At 39.1% G+C, this 18,573-nt stretch overlaps 1 protein-coding gene across 1 annotated transcript; it reads right to left on the minus strand.

Annotated features, from left to right (window-relative positions):
• Nucleotides 1–129: 129 nt before the first annotated feature.
• On the minus strand, nucleotides 130–14,005 carry LOC108680379 (brahma-associated protein of 60 kDa). The gene is made up of 9 exons (XM_018169189.2): nucleotides 13,840–14,005; nucleotides 5,377–5,534; nucleotides 4,858–4,966; nucleotides 4,442–4,540; nucleotides 3,814–3,987; nucleotides 3,185–3,331; nucleotides 2,134–2,355; nucleotides 1,559–1,726; nucleotides 130–1,202 (listed from the first exon to the last, which is right to left on the minus strand). The coding sequence occupies exons 1-9, from the start codon at nucleotides 13,966–13,968 to the stop codon at nucleotides 858–860; spliced, it is 1,551 nt and encodes a 516-aa protein (XP_018024678.1). The 5' UTR covers nucleotides 13,969–14,005; the 3' UTR covers nucleotides 130–857.
• Between the last annotated feature and the right edge of the window lie 4,568 nt (nucleotides 14,006–18,573).

An 18,573-nucleotide genomic window follows, 5' to 3' on the forward strand; every position in this document is an offset into this window, starting at 1 on the left:
ATAATATACAGTAGGAACGATTTTCCGAACACAGTCATGATAATCAAACAATAGTTAAGTGCGTATTCTATTGAAAACGTTAATTTTTCAGACTGAATTGCCATGGAATAGGGTTAATAAAAATAATGATACAAATATCTCAGTTTAATTCCTGCCCGAGAGCAAACAGGGACCAAGAGTCTCGCTAGAAATAACGTTGGCAATGCAACGGCGCGTGTTCTTGCAAAACAGATAATAACTTATTAATTGCCGAGTTGCTCAAGGCAGATTCTTAATCTCATCTATGGCGAATGTTCTGGCGTCTTATAAATTCAACCTTAATATATTGGAATTTTATTCGCAAGTGATCGCAAGCCTAGATTCACTTCTTTCAGTTCAGATACCGTTTTTTAAAGTCTATATTATCATATTTTAAGAACTCAAAATTACCTAATGACAATTTTAATACATCACAATTTAGTGCCTATGTACATATTTCCAAGCGCAAAGAGAAAGTATTAGCTAATACGTTTTTTTCACATGTGTAAGCATATATATACTGTTGTAAATTAATAAATCAAGTATCTACCAGGAATTCCAAATAAAATAAATGCAAAGAAATTGTATTCCATCGAAACTTCTTCAAAATTCCGAAGTGCTTCTGTCTTTTGGAATTATCTAATGCTTAGAGTGAACAAGATTTGAAAAAAAAATTCATGTCATTTCATTAAAAATAAACAAAAAAAAGTTCAGTTACACAAATACAAATTATTTTGATGAACCTGGGTATCCAAGAAGCAATTTACCATCTCCGATTGTTCTTGAGGAAAACTACAGCAAGTTTTCCCCACTCACATTCATAATCAATGAAAATATGCTCAGTTACTCCTGATTCCAAGCGCTTGCTCTAACTCGGCGCGCTTCTGTTGGATCTTGGTGTAGAAATATCTATTGACGGCTTCTCCAGTCCAGGGCTGGTAATAATACTGAGCTCTTCGTTCCTCTTCAGGACACCCAACGACGTCCGTCATTTGTTTCAGGTCCCTGTTCTGAGACAAGAGCCACTTGTGCATGAAATGCTGAGGATCTTTGGCGAAACTGAGGTAAAATTCGCGGTTTGTTTTAAGCGAGTTGATCGTCTCGACGGTCTCGTGGATCTTGCTGTCCAAGTTTTGGATGTCCTGTTGGCTGTTGGTGCTCAACAGGAAGTTGCTCATTTGGTTCTGCAAATGGAATAACCCGATAAATGAGGAAACACATTTCATTAATGATGATTAAAATTAAAAAATTTGAAAAATAAAATAGTAAAATCAGCAAGACTAAAATTACGATATAGGTGATATAACTGCACTAGGAGAAGTTGCGTTTGAAGAATGTTAAAATGAAAACAGAAGCAGTTGATATGTTTGTAAATTAATATTCAATCCTTCACGATGAATTACTGAGATCTGTCAAGTTAAATTTTCTAATGAAAAATAAAAAATATTCTAAGACCAACAATAATCCAAATAAACTTTAATCATCTGAAAGCTAACAAAAGTTAATTAGCATGAGATTATTAATTGAGGTGATTAATTACCTTGAGGTTATCATCAACTTCAACATCAATGTCATAGCAGGAAGTTTTCTTCTGTTCAGGCCCCTCGACGGTGATGACGTGCGAGATCATGATGGGGTCGGGGGGGAAGAGGAGCTGGTTCAGGCGTCCGGGGATCTCAGCAAACTTCATGCGAGGCAAATTGAAAATCTGAAAAAATCAAGTTGGTGAAAACTTTGCACGGTTATTGCATGTTTAGCAACCATGATTCCTAGCTAATTTTCAGGGCACTTTTTTTACCGCTAAAGATAAATAGAGGATTTTGTTTGGAATGCAGAAATATGGAATTAAGAGATAGAATATTTAGATATGGAAGGTATAGGTAGAATGTTTTGACTTGTAAGAACTAAGCTCTGGTCTTCAGCAAAACGTGCATAAAAGATATAGATACCTATAAATAACTTTGCAAATTAGTTCGGGTAGTAAACCTCACAGCCTTGCAAAATTCATTGACTCATCATAACAAAATTTATCATAAAAGCCGTTCATCAACATCATAATCGTAGTAATCCATCCATTCACCTGCTCCATGCATTCATCACGCACGCTTCACTCACCTGCTCCAGATATTTATCACAGTTGATGTACTCTCGCTCGTGGGCGTCCTGCAGCTTATGAGTTTTTATGTACTGCCAGAGGGCGGTGATGATGACAGGACGCGTCTGGGTGTGTCGCCCCAGCAGGCGAGACAGGCGAGGATCCAACTTGAACTGGTGGGGCTGGTAGTCCAGCAGCAGCAGGATGGTGCAGCGCACGTTCTTGTCGCCTGGACGTTTCACCTGCAATTTAAACGATTTCATAAGGCTTAGCAACTTTCACAGATACTACAGCAGAAGAGGTTGAACAAGATGTAGTAATGATTCTTCATGAGGCGAGAAAAACTAACAGGAAAATAATTTTAACAGGAGCCTTTGTTTCAATAATAATTTTACTGATGTGTTCGATTCATTTATCAAGTAACTCAATTCTAACAATATGCCAGCCTGGATAAAACAGACAGGAATGGAACTTTAAAAATTTTCCTTAAAAAATTACATAGAAATACGAGTCTACAGCTGACTAAAGGTTAAGTCAGTCTTATCTGATCTTAATTGTTATGAAAGACCATTCAGGTCTGATCCGTCAGCTTCCTCAACCTCAGCCGCTAACGTCTGGCCAAGTCAGCTGGTTTACAACTGAAAATCCTCATTATTTGATACTCACTACCAACTTATAAGAAGTGGTCCCGCACTAGGTACCGCACCGTTAGAGAAATGCAGTTATAATAACAAATTTAACACAATCGTTAAAAAATTATTGTGGAAATTTCAAATGATCAAGAAAAATCTACAAAAAGAACAAATATTACATTAATATCATGTAAAATAAAAAATACAATTGAAAATTATTCGGGATATTATGTGGACCTGCAATTTTATTATTTTAGAGAAAATAAGAAAGGATTTGATCAAAATTTTAAATTTGTCTTTTGTGATTTATAAATTTAAATTTAATTTAAAAGACGCAAAAAAACGTTTTCCATAAATTGAAGCAAGAGTTAAATTGGAGTGTTATTTTCTATACAAGTATAAAATGTATCTACCTACATCAAGGTAAACAAAAAATTACCTGGAAACCATCAGTTTCTTGCGTAGTGGGAGTGCGATGCCACTCAACTAGATGGTTGTCAGGCCCATACAGATCTTTGTCCAGCTCTATCACCAGAGACTTGAAGAAAGATGAGAACTTTCTTTTGCCTTTGCTCGGCTCACTTGGCTGCACACACACAATGGATGAATGCTGATAATTTTAAAATTAATTGAATTTTTCAGTAACAAGTGAAAAATGTGCTTCATAAATCTACAGGCAAGCAAGGTAACTGATGCAATTGTACAAAGTCGAATTATCCACATTACATTCACATCATTTCTCAAGAAAATTGTCTATTATCAATAAACTGTTTTATAACACAAGACGCAGTAACCTCAACTATTGTATCCTCTACTCAGATACAAAATCCTTCCTATCCTCATCAAAAACTCTGTCTGTTACAAGACATATTTAAATTAAAGGAATACTTCATAAAAAATACCCACTTTATTACATTTATTCTGAAACAATCAAATTCTTTTTATATTATATAATATATATACATTAAAGTCCTGAGCTTTTGGGCGAGGAACTTCTAAACTCATGTAAAGCTTCCTGAGAAAATTAGAAGAATAATGATTGACAAGAGAATGATAATAATTACTAACTTTGTTATCCTCAAGCAGTCTACCCTCAACACGAAGCTCCCATGAAGCCACAGTGGCATCATCGCTCGTGCCCTCACCACCTGCAGCGCCGCCCTCGCCCCGGGCCGGATAAAAAGTGTTGGAAATGAAAATCCGCAGCTTTTTCTTCACTTTCATTGGGCGTTTTAAAGCTTCCTGTGAATTGGAGTAAATAATCTAGCTTGGCAACACAAACAATATAAATAGGTATTCAAAACATGATTTTACATCAAGTTTACTGGATGAGTGAAAATTCTAATACAAATTTTTGTGCTGCAAGGTTTTCCCAGGTTCATGAAGATACTAAAAATAAAAACGAAAATTAAATGGCCATACATACAGCCAATATAAAGGGCAACAACACAAAGGAAACAGTCAGGCCAAACCTAACATGACCTGTCCACTTTCAAAGATTTTTTATAAACCATTTCATTTTAAATTCACTAATAAAGTCCAAAATTTTTTCAATATCTATAGGTGTATATGTTAATGCTGGTATCTATGATACTTTACCAGTCAAGTCATACGACTGAAAGAGGAAGCCTAAAAAAAAAGTCTTTGCCTTGCCACTATGATTTTTTGTTCATTTATTTAGGCTCAAAAAACTCACTTGAATATCCAACCTCTTGCGCATGATGGTCGCATCAAGCTTCCTCTCAAAGGCAAGAAGGTCCATGTAAGCTTGTGATTCAGGCACCAAATCCCGAACCTGCAAAAGAATGGAGAATGAATATGAAATCATTCAAGCAGCAGCTACATCAGCAATAAAGAAATGGAACTTTATGAACATTGAGGTGTCTGAAATTTTCTGGAAAATTGTTTTAGTTTACAAAATTTTCTTTAAATTCTAATGAGTAATGAATGAACTGAATGTAAGGAAGATTATAGACAACCAAGTTACTTACTTGAATACCTCAAATGATTTGATTCAATTACAACAAATAGTTTTCCTTACAATAAATTCAAAATTCAATGCTGAGAATCAAAATTTTGAAACTAATAACACAGTTCTGCTAGCTAACATACTTTCTGAGGAAGGATTTTCTCTGCCAATTTCTTCTTCTTTTTAGGGTTGCCAGAGTGAGGGTAGTCCTGGGGGTGAGTGGCTGGAGCAGCACTGCCACTTGTGCCACCTCTGATAATCCAATAAATTTTATTGATTTAGTTAACATACAAGATAAAGGGATAAAGGATTCTATGATGGAATTTACTTCAACCACACAAAGTTGTCATATTAATATTACCTTTACCAAGCATTTTTTCTGTCATTCAATTGTGAAACAGAATTGGGTTATTACCAAATGAAACAGGAAGATTAGAAAATTATTTAGGAAACTGACAAAAGAAAATAGATGACTAGTTGCAGGTAAATATCACTATGAATGACAATTAGACCACCCAGCTGCTATGAAACTTGATAAATTATGAAAATAACAATAAGTTTGTCATTTTGAAAAGATAGGTTGTGAGCAGCTGAATAAAAAATTAGGACAACATATTTCCTGATTTACATTTGGGTATTTTAAATTTTATTCTGAAACACACCCTTTACTCTGGGGTGCAGGTCTTTTCCCGACTGCAGGAGTTGGTGAAGGCTGTCGGGTGAGGTACTGCTGAGGAGGGGGAGGACGAGGATGTGGGGATCCAGCCCCGGCAGTTCCATTGCCTCCAGAAACATTGCTGAAGCTTCCACCACGTCCATGCTAAAAAATATTTTAACCAATCACTAGATAAACTTTTATGACAATAAATTTAGTCTGGCATCATGTCTAATGTTGTAAAAAATTAGCCAGTAGGTATGAAATCTTGAAGCTCTAATGTCAAGTATTTTTGTTTGATCAAAAAAATTGCGGTTTGCACTTTGCAAACATGTCATTTCATAAAATTTTCAACTTCCACAATACACCGTACTTTAATGCTCCAGACAAAATATCCTGCAGAAGGTAATAACAAGTCAACCCAAAACATTCACTCAAAGATCACATGGTTGCAGTCACATCAGAGCAGTCAGACTGCATAATCACTAAAGTGAAGACAAATGTTAGTTTGGATTTGGAGCGTAGTGACACTGAAAAGATCTTCAGATTTCAGGCCTTTGTTTCAGCTAGCTGCCACACGTCACACATTCATTTTAATATTATTTTTTGGCATAAGGAGGGGGAAAAAGAGGAGACAGGTACAAGATTCAAGATATTGAGACAAGATTTAAAGTGCAGTGTTTGTGTAATTATTAGATGCAAGTAATAAGTTGATGAAATAAAAGAAACAAGGAATGGTAAAGGGGAGGGAGAATACTTTCAATTTAAATATGTTGTTTTGTAGGTTATTGCTTGGTCCCATTTATTGCACGATAGTTTTGGACATTAGTCACACAAATCTTATTAGCTCCCAAAAACACTAGATTGTTTCTCCTTACATTTTATTTTTATTATTATTACCATTCTTTTACTTTTTATTGCTCGTTTCATTACACCCTCCTGGCCTCCATTCTCTCCAGCCTCCTCTTCTCCCTCATTTTCCGTGCACCCTCTAAAAAATGCTTACCACTAACCATCATGGTAGTGGTTACCCCTGGTGACAGGCCCACCTGTCTCCAGTTGTAGTGTTGCCGATTGACTGACAGGTTGACTGATTGACACCTGTCACCACCTAGTGTTGCTGATTGACTGTTGTTAGGGTAAAATTAGAGATTTGGGGCAACACATGCAAGGGACTTGGTAAATAAGTTCGCAGCATGTTAATGGCTTTTCAAGGCAGAAGATATGGAATTCATGGCTCAAGAAATGGAATCACAGCTGGCAAATGGTCTTAAAAACCACAGCTTAAAATTCAGTTGTGACTTGCCAAATGGATATATTCCATGCCTGAACTTATGTCTGCCTCTAGTCTAATCAATCTAATTTTAGAAACTGTATTAAAAATTATTTTATTCCAACCCCTTTGCAGTCTTTTATTACTGAGATAGAAATAACTTAATGGTTTTATTGTTTATACTTTTATAGAACTCAATATTAGTTGATCACCTATGTAAATTCATTACCATGAATGGAAGCAGGCATGGGATACCGTTAACAGGGGCTACTCGGGACGGGCAGGGCTACTTGGGGCAGTCCTCCGACACGGCGTAAAACTATAGTAGCAAAACTAATTGATATATTGCAAAACTAAATATAGTGGCATAAACGTCAACATTTTTCCTATCTATGTAGGATAAAGGAAGTTGAAAAATACTACATTTACTAGCTTTGAAAAATTCCTGAAAAAAATGGTGAAAAATGCTATTTTGAAAAGTTACTTCTGCTAAGGTCTGTAGCCAAAAAAATATTCACTGTATTAAAAAATTTTACTTACACAAAAGATGCACCCAGGTGTCGGCTTGAAAATGTAATTGACGGAATTGTCCTATCTCATTAAAAAAAAATTGCGGCCATTTCCGCACAGCGGGGCTATTCGGGACACCCCCAAAAACGCATTTACAGTAGAACCTCAGTAAGCAAAGGCTCCAGTTAAGAAAAAATGGATTAAAAACAAAGAATATTGATTACATTTACCTCACTCAGCAAAAAAATTTCACTTATCGAAAAATTAGTGCATCATCGGTCGTCACAAAATTGTACATAGAATGCCATATATATAATTGTGCACCGGGCATCATAGAATGAAAAGTAACTGACCTAAACTATGATTTATTTCTCCAAAATATATGATGGTTGTCACTAAAACATTCCTTTCTGTTTTAGGTATGTTTTTCACAATCTTTTTTCATAGTAGGTTCACTTAACCCAATTAAAATGACGCATAAACGAGCGCATGGCGCATAAACGAGCACTATTGTGCTTGCCATGTCCGTCTGTCTGTCTGTCCGTCCATCTGTCCGTTTGTCTGTGACCTCAAGTTTTTGTCGATGAGAAAATTCGCTCTTTGTCACTCACTGCAGTGAGTGCTGAGTTATATATTTTTTAGTAAATTCACTCAACCCAATTAAAATGGTGTGAAATTACAAGCCATCCTGTGAGCTTACAGATACAGAAAAAATGCTATAAGGCTGCTGATATGAAGCTTGCAGTGGACAAGGTTGTTGTAAATGCTCAATGGCATGTTCATGGATAAGGTAATATCACATCAATAATACAGTAATATCCCATCAATAATAGGGTACCGTCAACTGGGGTGACTTCTGTACCGTCAACTGGGGTGACTTCTGTACCGTCAAAAAAAGCAGGGACATAAACGATGGCCTAAGTCACTCTGGCGTTTATGACCTTGTTTACAACCCTGACGTTTATGACCCCGGCATTTACAACCTCATTTTAGTTTGCAAATCAAAAACGTGGTGGAAGTCACCCCAGTTGAAGGTAATTAATGTTTATGGTAATATCATCAATAAAGGAAAAATGAGTAAAAATCACTGAAAAAGTCATTTATTCTACCTCTACATCATCTACAATGAAAGAGGAGGACTTCAGAGTACTGTTAGTAATGGATGAGTACACTCTGCATGCTTCAAATATTTTAAAATGAATTTTTATTGCAAGTGTCCCGAGTAGCCCCATTCGACGGGGCTACTCGCGACACTCGTTTTTTTGCTTCTGGCACCTTAGGAATAACATATGGAATTTTTTTGACAATGCCATTTGATAGCCCTCGCAAAGAGCTATAAAATGAGCCTAAACTTTTTTCTGAAATGTTTCATCATAAGAAGTTATTAACAGTTATTAACAAAAAACGCTCAAAACTGTCCCGAGTAGCCCCAGTTGACAGTATATTTACTTGGTGAGCTGTGACTGAATTTTTGGAGCTGTGGTTTATGGATTTGCCAGCCGTGATTCAATTTCTTCAAGCCATGATTCAATTTCTTCAAGCTGTGAATTCCCTATCTCAGCCATTAAAAGCTATTTACAAGCTGGCAGCCGCGAACTTTTTACCAAGTCCCGTGCATGTGTTACCCCTAATCTCTAATTTTACCCTAAAAAAGTCAACACTAACATTTCTCTTCACTTATGTGCAGGGAGTGTACTGGTCAGGGTTGGTGATTTTATTTATTTATTTGATTAGTTTTGATTTTTTCAGCTTTTTTGTCATTTTGAAAGGTTATTTTTCATGTTGCAATTAGCTACTAACAATAACAGTATATGGATCATAATGGATGGCTAAAAAGGGCACTTATTGCCTTCAATAATGGCCAACAGGCCAAGGTGATGTTTACCACTTAGCAATTTTTGGGTAAACAATTATTGATAAGTCTGTTCATTAGCTTTGTAAAGTTTGTATGGAGCAAGGTAATGAGCTAAATATTGACCATTTAACTGGCTTCAATATACAAAAACACTTCAGGAATGCAGATCTTCTAAACATTGAAGAGTCACACAACAGATAGGTAGCTAATAGCACAGTGCACAGCACTATCAATAAATCTACTAGTTTTATGTCCTATAAATCTACCAGACTCTACACTCTACCTTCACACCGACAAGTAGTGACTGAGTGACTGACTGCACTGTTCTAATTTAATTCAGACCAATAAACCAATACCAAAGATAAACTGAACGATAACAAAACAAACCTCATACGACTTGAAACAAAACTCAAGTTATGAGAAAAACTAACACTGTTTGAAATAAACATGTGCACAATTCAAATATTTTATAGGTATACATTCACTGCATTTAATTATTTTATGTATAGTCTTATAATTGTAATTGTTTTGTTTCTAGTTTTAAATTCATATATTTAAAGATTGAAATTAAATATTTTAATTAGAATACTCGTGTTAGGGTGGAAAATCTTTCTAATTGCCTAAAAGGTCAATCCAATGTCAACCTCTCAATATACAGGGTGGGGCAGAACCAAATGAGCAGTTTTGAGGTAAAATAAAAGAGTAATGGAGGTACATAAAGAAGAAAGTTTATTTTCCTAGAGGTTAGCATAGCATACCATTTAGAATACTTATGTTTTGACAACAATATCTGGAAGATGGTGGCTGTTAGCTGCAAAACAGTTGGAGTCATTCCTGGAGGAATGAAAATGAAGCATTAGGAGACATGTGGTTCCAGCAGGATGGGGCTACAGCTCACACAGCCCAAATGTCACTCAATGTTTTGAAACGCACATTCCCGGACTCTGAGGGGTGATTTACAGTGGCCTGCAAGGTCACCTGATTTGAGCATTTGCGATTTCTTTCTTTGGGGACATCTAAAAGAAAGGGCGTTCAGAAGTCACCCTCACACCCTACCACAGCTAAGGGAATGGATTATTGCAGCAGAGGCATGGCCATACCTTGCCATCTGTGTGAATGTGCTGTAGGAAACTTCTAAGAACAACCTTAACAGTGTGACGCAGCTAACAAACACCGTCTTCCTGATATTGTTTTCAAAACATAAGTATTTTAAATGGTATGTTATGCTAATCTTGAGGAAAATAAGCTTTCTTCTTTATGTACCTCCATTACTCTTATTTCGCCTAAAAACTGCTCAATCGATTCCACCCCACCCCGTATAAGCTAGCTAACACATTTAAATTGTAGATTGTAATTAATATATAACAAATAGTCAAATAGTTAAAGACGACTGCTTATGGCCTTATAAAAATTAGCTAAGCTGCTAGCTATGTACAATGTATTGCAACACTTGATGCCTCTGTATCAAAAACATTTAATTCATTGGAACCTAATACCTACACACTAAAGGCAACAAGTTTATATACCAATTTGTCATTCATTGTAAATTTGTACTAAACCATAAATAACAATATCTCAAAATAAATAAAAGACTGCCACTCAATATATTTAAATATATAAAAAATTGAAAATAATAAAAAAAAAGATCATGATTTTTTATAAAAAAAATCAAATGATTTAATCACATGATTTAATCATTTTGATTTAATTATTGCCAACCCTGTTACTGGTATTTAGAAAAAAATTCCATGACTTTTCCATGACCATCAATATAATTTTCCAAGACTCGTATACAACAGGTTTAGCATGACTGAAAACCTAACTGTGCATATTCTATCATCTCCTACAGTTGATAACTATCAAATGTGTAAATGCATAGAGCAGGCAGACACAGCGGAACAAAAATGAGATGTATCTGAAAATCAAGCCCACACTGGTATTATTATGAATTCAAGTGTCAAATCACAACAAATATTGAGTAATGCACACTAGATTGTACATGATAATGTCAATACAGTTTAAAACATTCTTCAACCCCACTACCCTAACAACTGGCAGCTATTTCATCAACTTTTTCATTAATGTTCATTTCAACACCAGCTTTGTTTTCAAAGATCGTCTCATTGCGTTGAAATTTGCAATAATGTTCAAATCCCCATTTCTCTCCATTGCTTCTGCATATTCATCAGCTGCTTGCTCAAGCGCCTTGATGCCCTCTGTACACCTTTTCTTCATCTTCAGTTCATCTAGCTCATCCAACAAAGCATTCCTCACCTGGGCCTCCGCATTCTGCTCTTTCTCTGATGCCAAATAATCATTGTAGGCTGTTTTGGCACTGCCAGCTGCAAGCAGCATCTTGGTGATGGTCATTTTGTCCAGGCCACCAACATGTGCAACATCATCAACCACAGGGTTGCAGGGCAACCACCATTTGCTCTTTCATGTTGTGTGTCATGATTTCCTAGTTGAACGGAATCTTGTTAGGGAATCTTTTGGCATCAATAGTACTTCTACTGTGTCTTGTCAGCTTCCTTCGAGTTCTTGATGAACACTTTTGGCACCAGCCATCTCAGGTTCCTACCAAGGCCATACCTGATAGGGCTCTTGTCCAGTAGCGTTTGGACTACAGCCTGCATGAAGTCCTGTGCTCATGTCTTGAAAGTGAGAACTTGCAGTGCACTTGCCTTCTTGTCTGCAAGCTGTTTTTTTAACACGATCCTGGCCATGTAAGGGTTGCTTGCCAAAGATCATCACTGCCCTGGATGTAGTGGACCATCATGATTCCTGCCTTCTGGAACATAGCCTTGAACACTTCTGGACAATCATATAGGCAGCTGAAAGCCACCAGACAGAACAAATCAATTGAATTAGACCAATCAGCCCTCAGGAGAAACATCCAGCAATTGAATAGCCTAGCATCATCTGCCATACTGTGAAAAAATTCAGCGCCACTCGGACATAGCACGCAGGTGCCTTGCAGCCAATGTGATATTCGTCACCAAGCCATCCGTATCTAGGCGGTGCATCAAACCAGCCCACGGTTGAAAGGCCACTGGTCAAAGGACAATAAATTTTGGAACAGAACTATGCTATCTGAAACCTAACCTCAGATGCGGTGAACGTAAAATAATGTAATTTAACAATGGCTGGAAGTCCTATTAGATCTGCGGTCTGGTGGTGCATTGCAGGTTTCATGCAAGGACAGAGGAGGACAAAGTCAAATGGTTGCATGCTGTAACATGCAAGTTCCAGTTCGAGCGGTGGCCAGGGTATAAAGTGATAAAGTTCAACTCAACGTTCAGTGGTGGATGGCCATTCGACTCTAGGCTATGCGACCTCATGTCTGGAGGGTATAGAGCTCAAAATATTCAAAGCAGAATGATGTCAAGGGTTGGATACAGATAGCAGGTTCCATTCACGGCTGATTGGTGGATGTCCAGACACTTCAGAGAGATCCAAGGCCTTTGATTCAGGGCTTATTGGTGCACAAAATTGTTGGTGCTCGGCCATAGTGACAAAGGAGAATGTCTTATTATTTTGAGGTCAACAAATGTTTTCTGAACGCGAGAATTAAGACTATGCTCTTTCGCAAAAATTTTTGAACGCAAATTTTAAATGGCAATTGTGCAACAACACATTAGAGCGGTCAGACTGCTTTATTACTTTTTCAGTTGACACTTGCTGTACAACCGGACTGTTTTTAGGGTAAAATTAGTTATTTGGGGTAACACGTGCATGCAACCTTGTAATAAGTTCGTGGCTTGTAAATAGTTCGTCATTACTCAGCGTAAATGGCTTTTCATTAAAAAGTACCCGGCAACGCATCTTTAAAATGGCCGGCGACGCTTTGGGCTTAAAAATCCATATATTGCCGACATAGTGGCAAACCAGAGCTTTTTTAGAATCAGTTCATTTTTAATTTCCTCATTTACTCAAGATTTAAACCAATTTCTTAAGTATGATAATGCTGGTATCCAGGAACCAGGATACTTTACTGGTCTACTTATAGGACTCAAAAATGAACTTGAGGGAGAGTCTAAAAAATTCTCTGCTTTGCCACTATGATTGCCGACGCTGCATCCACCCTCTGCATAGTGGCGCTCTGACACGACTGCAACTTTGCAGTATGGCGTACACAATCCATAAGTTACCATTTTATGTAGACTTTTTGTTGTTTTGTGGTGCAGGACAGGATATTTTGACGGGATTGTTGAAACAGTGCAGATTGTAAATTTTATTAAATGACATGTTTGCAGAAGTAAATTTTATAAAAGTTGTAAATTTTATAAAATGACACGTTTGCAAAGTGCAAATGGAGCTTTTTTCAATCAAATAAAAATACATGACATTAGATTTACTCTTTGAAAATCATTAGATTACTTGATTTAGGGCCATGAGATTTCATACCTATGCTATTGAAATTATATGATATTAGAGCTGCAATATTTCAGAGAAAATAGGACTTTTCCAGCCCTGGAATGAAGGCCATACTCAATCTGCAATATAGGGTTACATTTTCCAAAAATTGAGGGCAAAAACAATCAATTCCTTGGCTCAAAGTCTAGTTAACACAAAGAAGAATATGCACCAAAAGTGAGAGACTTGTTTGCCTTTTTCTGGATCAACATAGATTCATAGGACCTAATCAGCTTAGGAGAAGTCCACTCAAAGATTTGCCACTCTGACTGTACGTTAGTCCACTCAAAGATTTGCCACTCAGACTGTACGTTTATTAATATTAGTGTGGGACAATCACAAACAAAGCCTACCTAGAAATTTGCAACAAACCACTCTGAAATTTGAAGCGAATATATAATAGTTTTGAAACTCACAGGAAAACTTTGTTGAGGGTATCTGATAGGTCCTCCAGGACCACCCTGGGGAGAAGAATAACGAGGAACTACTCCAGGAGGAGCTCCTGGAGGAGGTGGGGTACCGGGAAACGGAGGACGCGCCGCCATGTTTGTATTGACTTGTGAGACAGATCCCAACTGCACTTGATCTCACCGCGTGAACTTCTTATGGTACAACGTTGAAAATTTTTATGATACGACAAAAATTCCATATATTGCACAATTTTTTATATCTCACTAAGATGAAAGAAAATTAATTAATTCGTATTCCAGTACGATTATACGGCACTGTAACCCAAAATTAAGGCATGAATCCTGTTCAAATGGTTGTTTCTGAGCATTTTTCTGTTGATTGTGATCGAACCGATCAACGTACGCATGTCTCATTGCCAATTGAGCCATTTAAAAGAGAATTTATTTAATTGATTTGATGCCGGGTTGAAGGTGAAGAAGTAGTCGTGCTCAGACCGCCTGTAACCCATGGACTCAGCAATTATTGTTTAATTTAGTGCAAGTCTTCATCCTCTCACTTTCAGCTTCTCTCCTTCCTCTCTCAGCTGGTACTTTTTCTCCAGGTTGTCAGCAATCTCAATTGATTTACACAATATTTTTCCCCCTTCCAAGCGGGAAATGGCTACGTAGCAGGAAATGGCAAGTCAAGTTAAAAAAAATTAATAGGGGAGCAAAGAATTACATTGTTATTGAAAAAGTGAATGCAATAGTTTTCTTTAAATCATCTCTGGTTATTTCTGGATGCGTTATTTATCACGCATCTCTGGTTATTCAATATTGAGCTTTCTTTAATAAAGACATGCCGGCAATATCACATAAGTGATAACTTCAGCTAGGAGCTGCTGGGGTAGTGCTCTAACCAAAACCCAATTGAGTACAGGCTTTAAAGGTATGCTATTGATATACCCGAAGTTTTAAAATTTTATTAACAGAAAATTTTGTTTACCTGTGACCTAATAACAATTTAATAAACTTTCATTCTTTTCACAGCATTGAATCGTAAATTCCAAGTACTATTCGAATGAACGTCGAAAGTTTCTGGAATACATCTGTTATTAATCGATCAATCTCACCAGCATTCAATTTGATTACCTAGATAGACTACTCGCGATAGACCGACTTTAATAAGTGAGCTTTCTACGTGCCAACGGAAGTTTTTAACTTCCCCCAGCATACGACATATAAGAAGCTATAGCTATAAATCTGGTTAAATGTTGAAAATGATGCACAAGTTCCGATAATCCACGTTATTTTAGAGCAGATTTGTCTTAGCTCTTTCATTTGAAATGGATTACAGAGCGTATCAACAATAGCTTTCGTGTCTGCATATAGGACTAAAACATTTCACAAAATCAGATAAAACATTACACACAAATCAGAAATTTTAATTTGCCCTATTTATTAGCAGGGTGAATAGGATGCCATATACATCTGAAATAATACAGGTATATACCTACTTACTACACAACAACCTGTGTCGTCCAACATAGAAAAAACTCAATAGCCTTCGTTAAATATTACAAAGCATATTGTTTACCATCTTCTGAAAGAATATTGACCTCAGAAATTGTGGAACTACATCATTCTCGTACTTTTAACCTTACAGAACCATGGGCGCCAGTGATCGAGCCGTATCCAACCACCGCCTTCCATCATCGATTACGTTGGCCAACACGTCCATTCGCCATCGAAATTGATATCATAACTATCCACGCTTACATTTTAGGCAATATCTGCCTTTTCTCTTCAATCGGGATTGTGTAGTTCACTAGTCCTTAAGTAGTAGGGTTAACGGATCATCAAGAATGCGCCGGGGGACAGGTTGTTGTCTTATCGAGGGACAGGTTGTTGTTGATGGTGGAGACCAGGTAGGTGAAACGCTCGGCGACTTACCGTCAATGGTGATAGATGGGGCACGACAACATCCTGACCCATAACATTTGTTTTCCTGATGTTGATTGTCAGGCCAAACTCCCTGCAGGCGTGAGCGAAGCAGCCCATCAGCCTTTGCAGATCCTCCTCGGTGTGGGAAGACAGCGCCGCGTCATCAGCAAAGAGCAACTCTCTGATGAGGACAGCGCGGACCTTTGTTCTTGCTCTCAAACGAGCCAAGTTGAAGAGTTTGCCATCGCTTCTGGTATGTAAAAGGATGCCCTCAGTTGAGTCTCTGAACGCGAACTTGAGCAGCAGTGAGATGAAGATGCGGAAGAAAGTAGGGGCCAGGACACAGCCTTGCTTTACTCCGCTTTTGATACTAAAAGGCTCTGAGGTATTGCCATCATGGCTGACTACGCCCTGCATGTCGTCGTGGAAGGAAGAGAAGATGCTGAGGAGACGGGCGGGGGGGGGGGGGGCAACCTATCTTCCTCAGCAGCAAGAACAGACCTCTCCGGCTGACAAGATCAAACGCCTTCGTCAGGTCGACGAACGCAATGTACAAAGGCCTCCTCTGCTCACGACACTTCTGCAGCTGGCGTAATGAGAAAATCATGTCTGATGTGCCCCTCGGGACCCTGAAACCGCACTGGGATTCCGGGTAATCGCGATCAGCGAGGGCTTGTAGGTTGTAGGCAACCGAGCACCACACGGGCGAAGATCTTGCCCACAATGCTGAGTAGCGATATCCCTCTGTAGTTGTTGCAGTCGCTACGATCGCGTTTGTTTTTGTACAAAGTGATAATCTTTGCGCCGCGCATGTCTTGCGGTACCTGGCCCTCCCTCCAGCAAAGACACAAGAGCTCGTGTAGGGGGCCAAGTAAGGCCTGCTTGCCACTTTTGATGACCTCTGGGGGTATTCCATCTTCTCCAGCTTCCTTACCACAGGGGAGGATGTCGATGGCTTTGTTTAGCTCTTCGACAGATGGTTCAGCATACAGATCATCGAGGGAAGGCAAGTTCTCAATAGCGTCCAGCGGTTCCTGCGAGACGTTGTTAACATTGGAGTAAAGGTCGAGATAGTGTTCAACCCATCTACTCAACTGTTCGGTCCTGCTGGAGATAAGCTCGCCCGACCTGGACCTCAACAGAGCCGTCCTCGCCACCGGTCTCCCAGTTGCTCGCTTGATTCCCTCGTACATGCCTCTAACATTGCCAGAGTCTGAGGCCCGCTGAATGCTGTCCGACAGCTGCAGCCAGTAGTTGTTTGCGCAGCGGCGAGCCATTTGTTGGGCCCGCTTCCGAGCCGCTCTCAATACCTGTAGGTTCCGCTGGCTTGGATTACTTTTGTATTTAAGCATTGCTCTTCTTTTGCTGCTGATGGCAGGTTCCAACTCACCGATGTTGGCCCAAACCAGTCAGCACTATTTCGCTCTTTTATGCTATAGGCCAAAACAGCAGCATTATAGAAGGCGCTTCGGAGAGAGCACCACCAGCCGACTGCGCGCTCTGCAAGTTCGGCAGGGAGCAGCTCCGCAAGATGCTCGACTAGAATTTGATTTCTAGCGGGACAGGAGGCCTTGCTGGAATCAATTCTCGGCTGGCATTTCCTCTTGAGAGTGTGTAATTTCTTTGGTTTAATCTTGATGTTAGATATGACCAAAGAGTGGTCAGTATCGCAGTCGGCGCTGTGGTATACTCTTGTATTTCGCACGCTGTTCAAAGAGCCGCGGCGTGTGATAATTAAGTCCAGCTGGTGCCAGTGCTTCGATATGGGATGACTCCAGGATGTCCTGTGGCATAGTTTGTCTGGAAGAACGTATTTGTCACGCACAAGTTACGGTAGCAACAGAATTCCAGCAATCTCTGGCCGTTTTCATTCATTTTCCCGATGCCGTGATGACACAGCACTTCAGGCCAGGACTCGTGGTCTGTCCCAACGCTGGCGTTGAAGTCGCCCATGAGGTATATATGCTCTGACATTGGGATCCTGTCGATGGTATTCGACATGAGTTTGTAGAACCTATCCTTGGTCTCAGGCGGTGCTTGGAGCGTTGGTGCGTAGACATAAATGATGTTTGCAAAACCAGCCGAGGTTGAAAGACGTAGGATGAGGATTCTCTCCGTGCCACCATGCGGGGGCTCAATCGTGCGAAGCAGGGTGTTCCTGACGGCAAAGCCAACTCCATGCTCCCTCACATCACCGATACCTCTCCCCTGCCAGAAGAAGGTGTAGTGTTCCTCTTTTAGGGAGCCATCTTCAAGGAGTCGAGTTTCCTGCAGCGCTGCTATATCCACGTTTAGTCTATGTAGCTCCCTGTCAATCACTGCGGTCTTGCGAAAGTCTGAAATGACACGGAGGTCATCGGACAGGCCGGTGCGCATCGTACGCACGTTCCAACTTGAAATTCGAAGTGATGGAGACTCCATCTGCTGATGCAAAGTTATCGTCTCCCGTCTGTACACACACTGGACAAGCGTGACCTCTCAGGGTTAGTTTAATTAAATAGGTTGATACGTGGCAGCTGCGGTTTAATGGTAAGTGTAACACCTCAGCAAGACCAATGAACAGCAAGATTACAGTATGAGAAGACATGGTTGCAACGAGAGAGTAATAATTGAAAAGTCTAGTGTGGAAAAAGATATTGTAGTTTATGTCGACAATTAAGGAGCTGAAATTTTTTAAGCATGTTGAAACGCAAGCTAACACATCCAACAAACTTCTTGGATTAATCGGACGCTCGTACGAGTTCCTAGATGCAGAAGCGATGAGACAGTTGTTTGTTGCTGTCGTGCGCCCGAATCCAGAGTTAGGAATCGTTGTGT

This window comes from Hyalella azteca, unplaced genomic scaffold (genome assembly GCF_000764305.2).
Source record: "Hyalella azteca isolate HAZT.00-mixed unplaced genomic scaffold, Hazt_2.0.2 contig9715, whole genome shotgun sequence".
In the NCBI taxonomy this organism is placed as follows: domain Eukaryota; kingdom Metazoa; phylum Arthropoda; class Malacostraca; order Amphipoda; family Hyalellidae; genus Hyalella; species Hyalella azteca.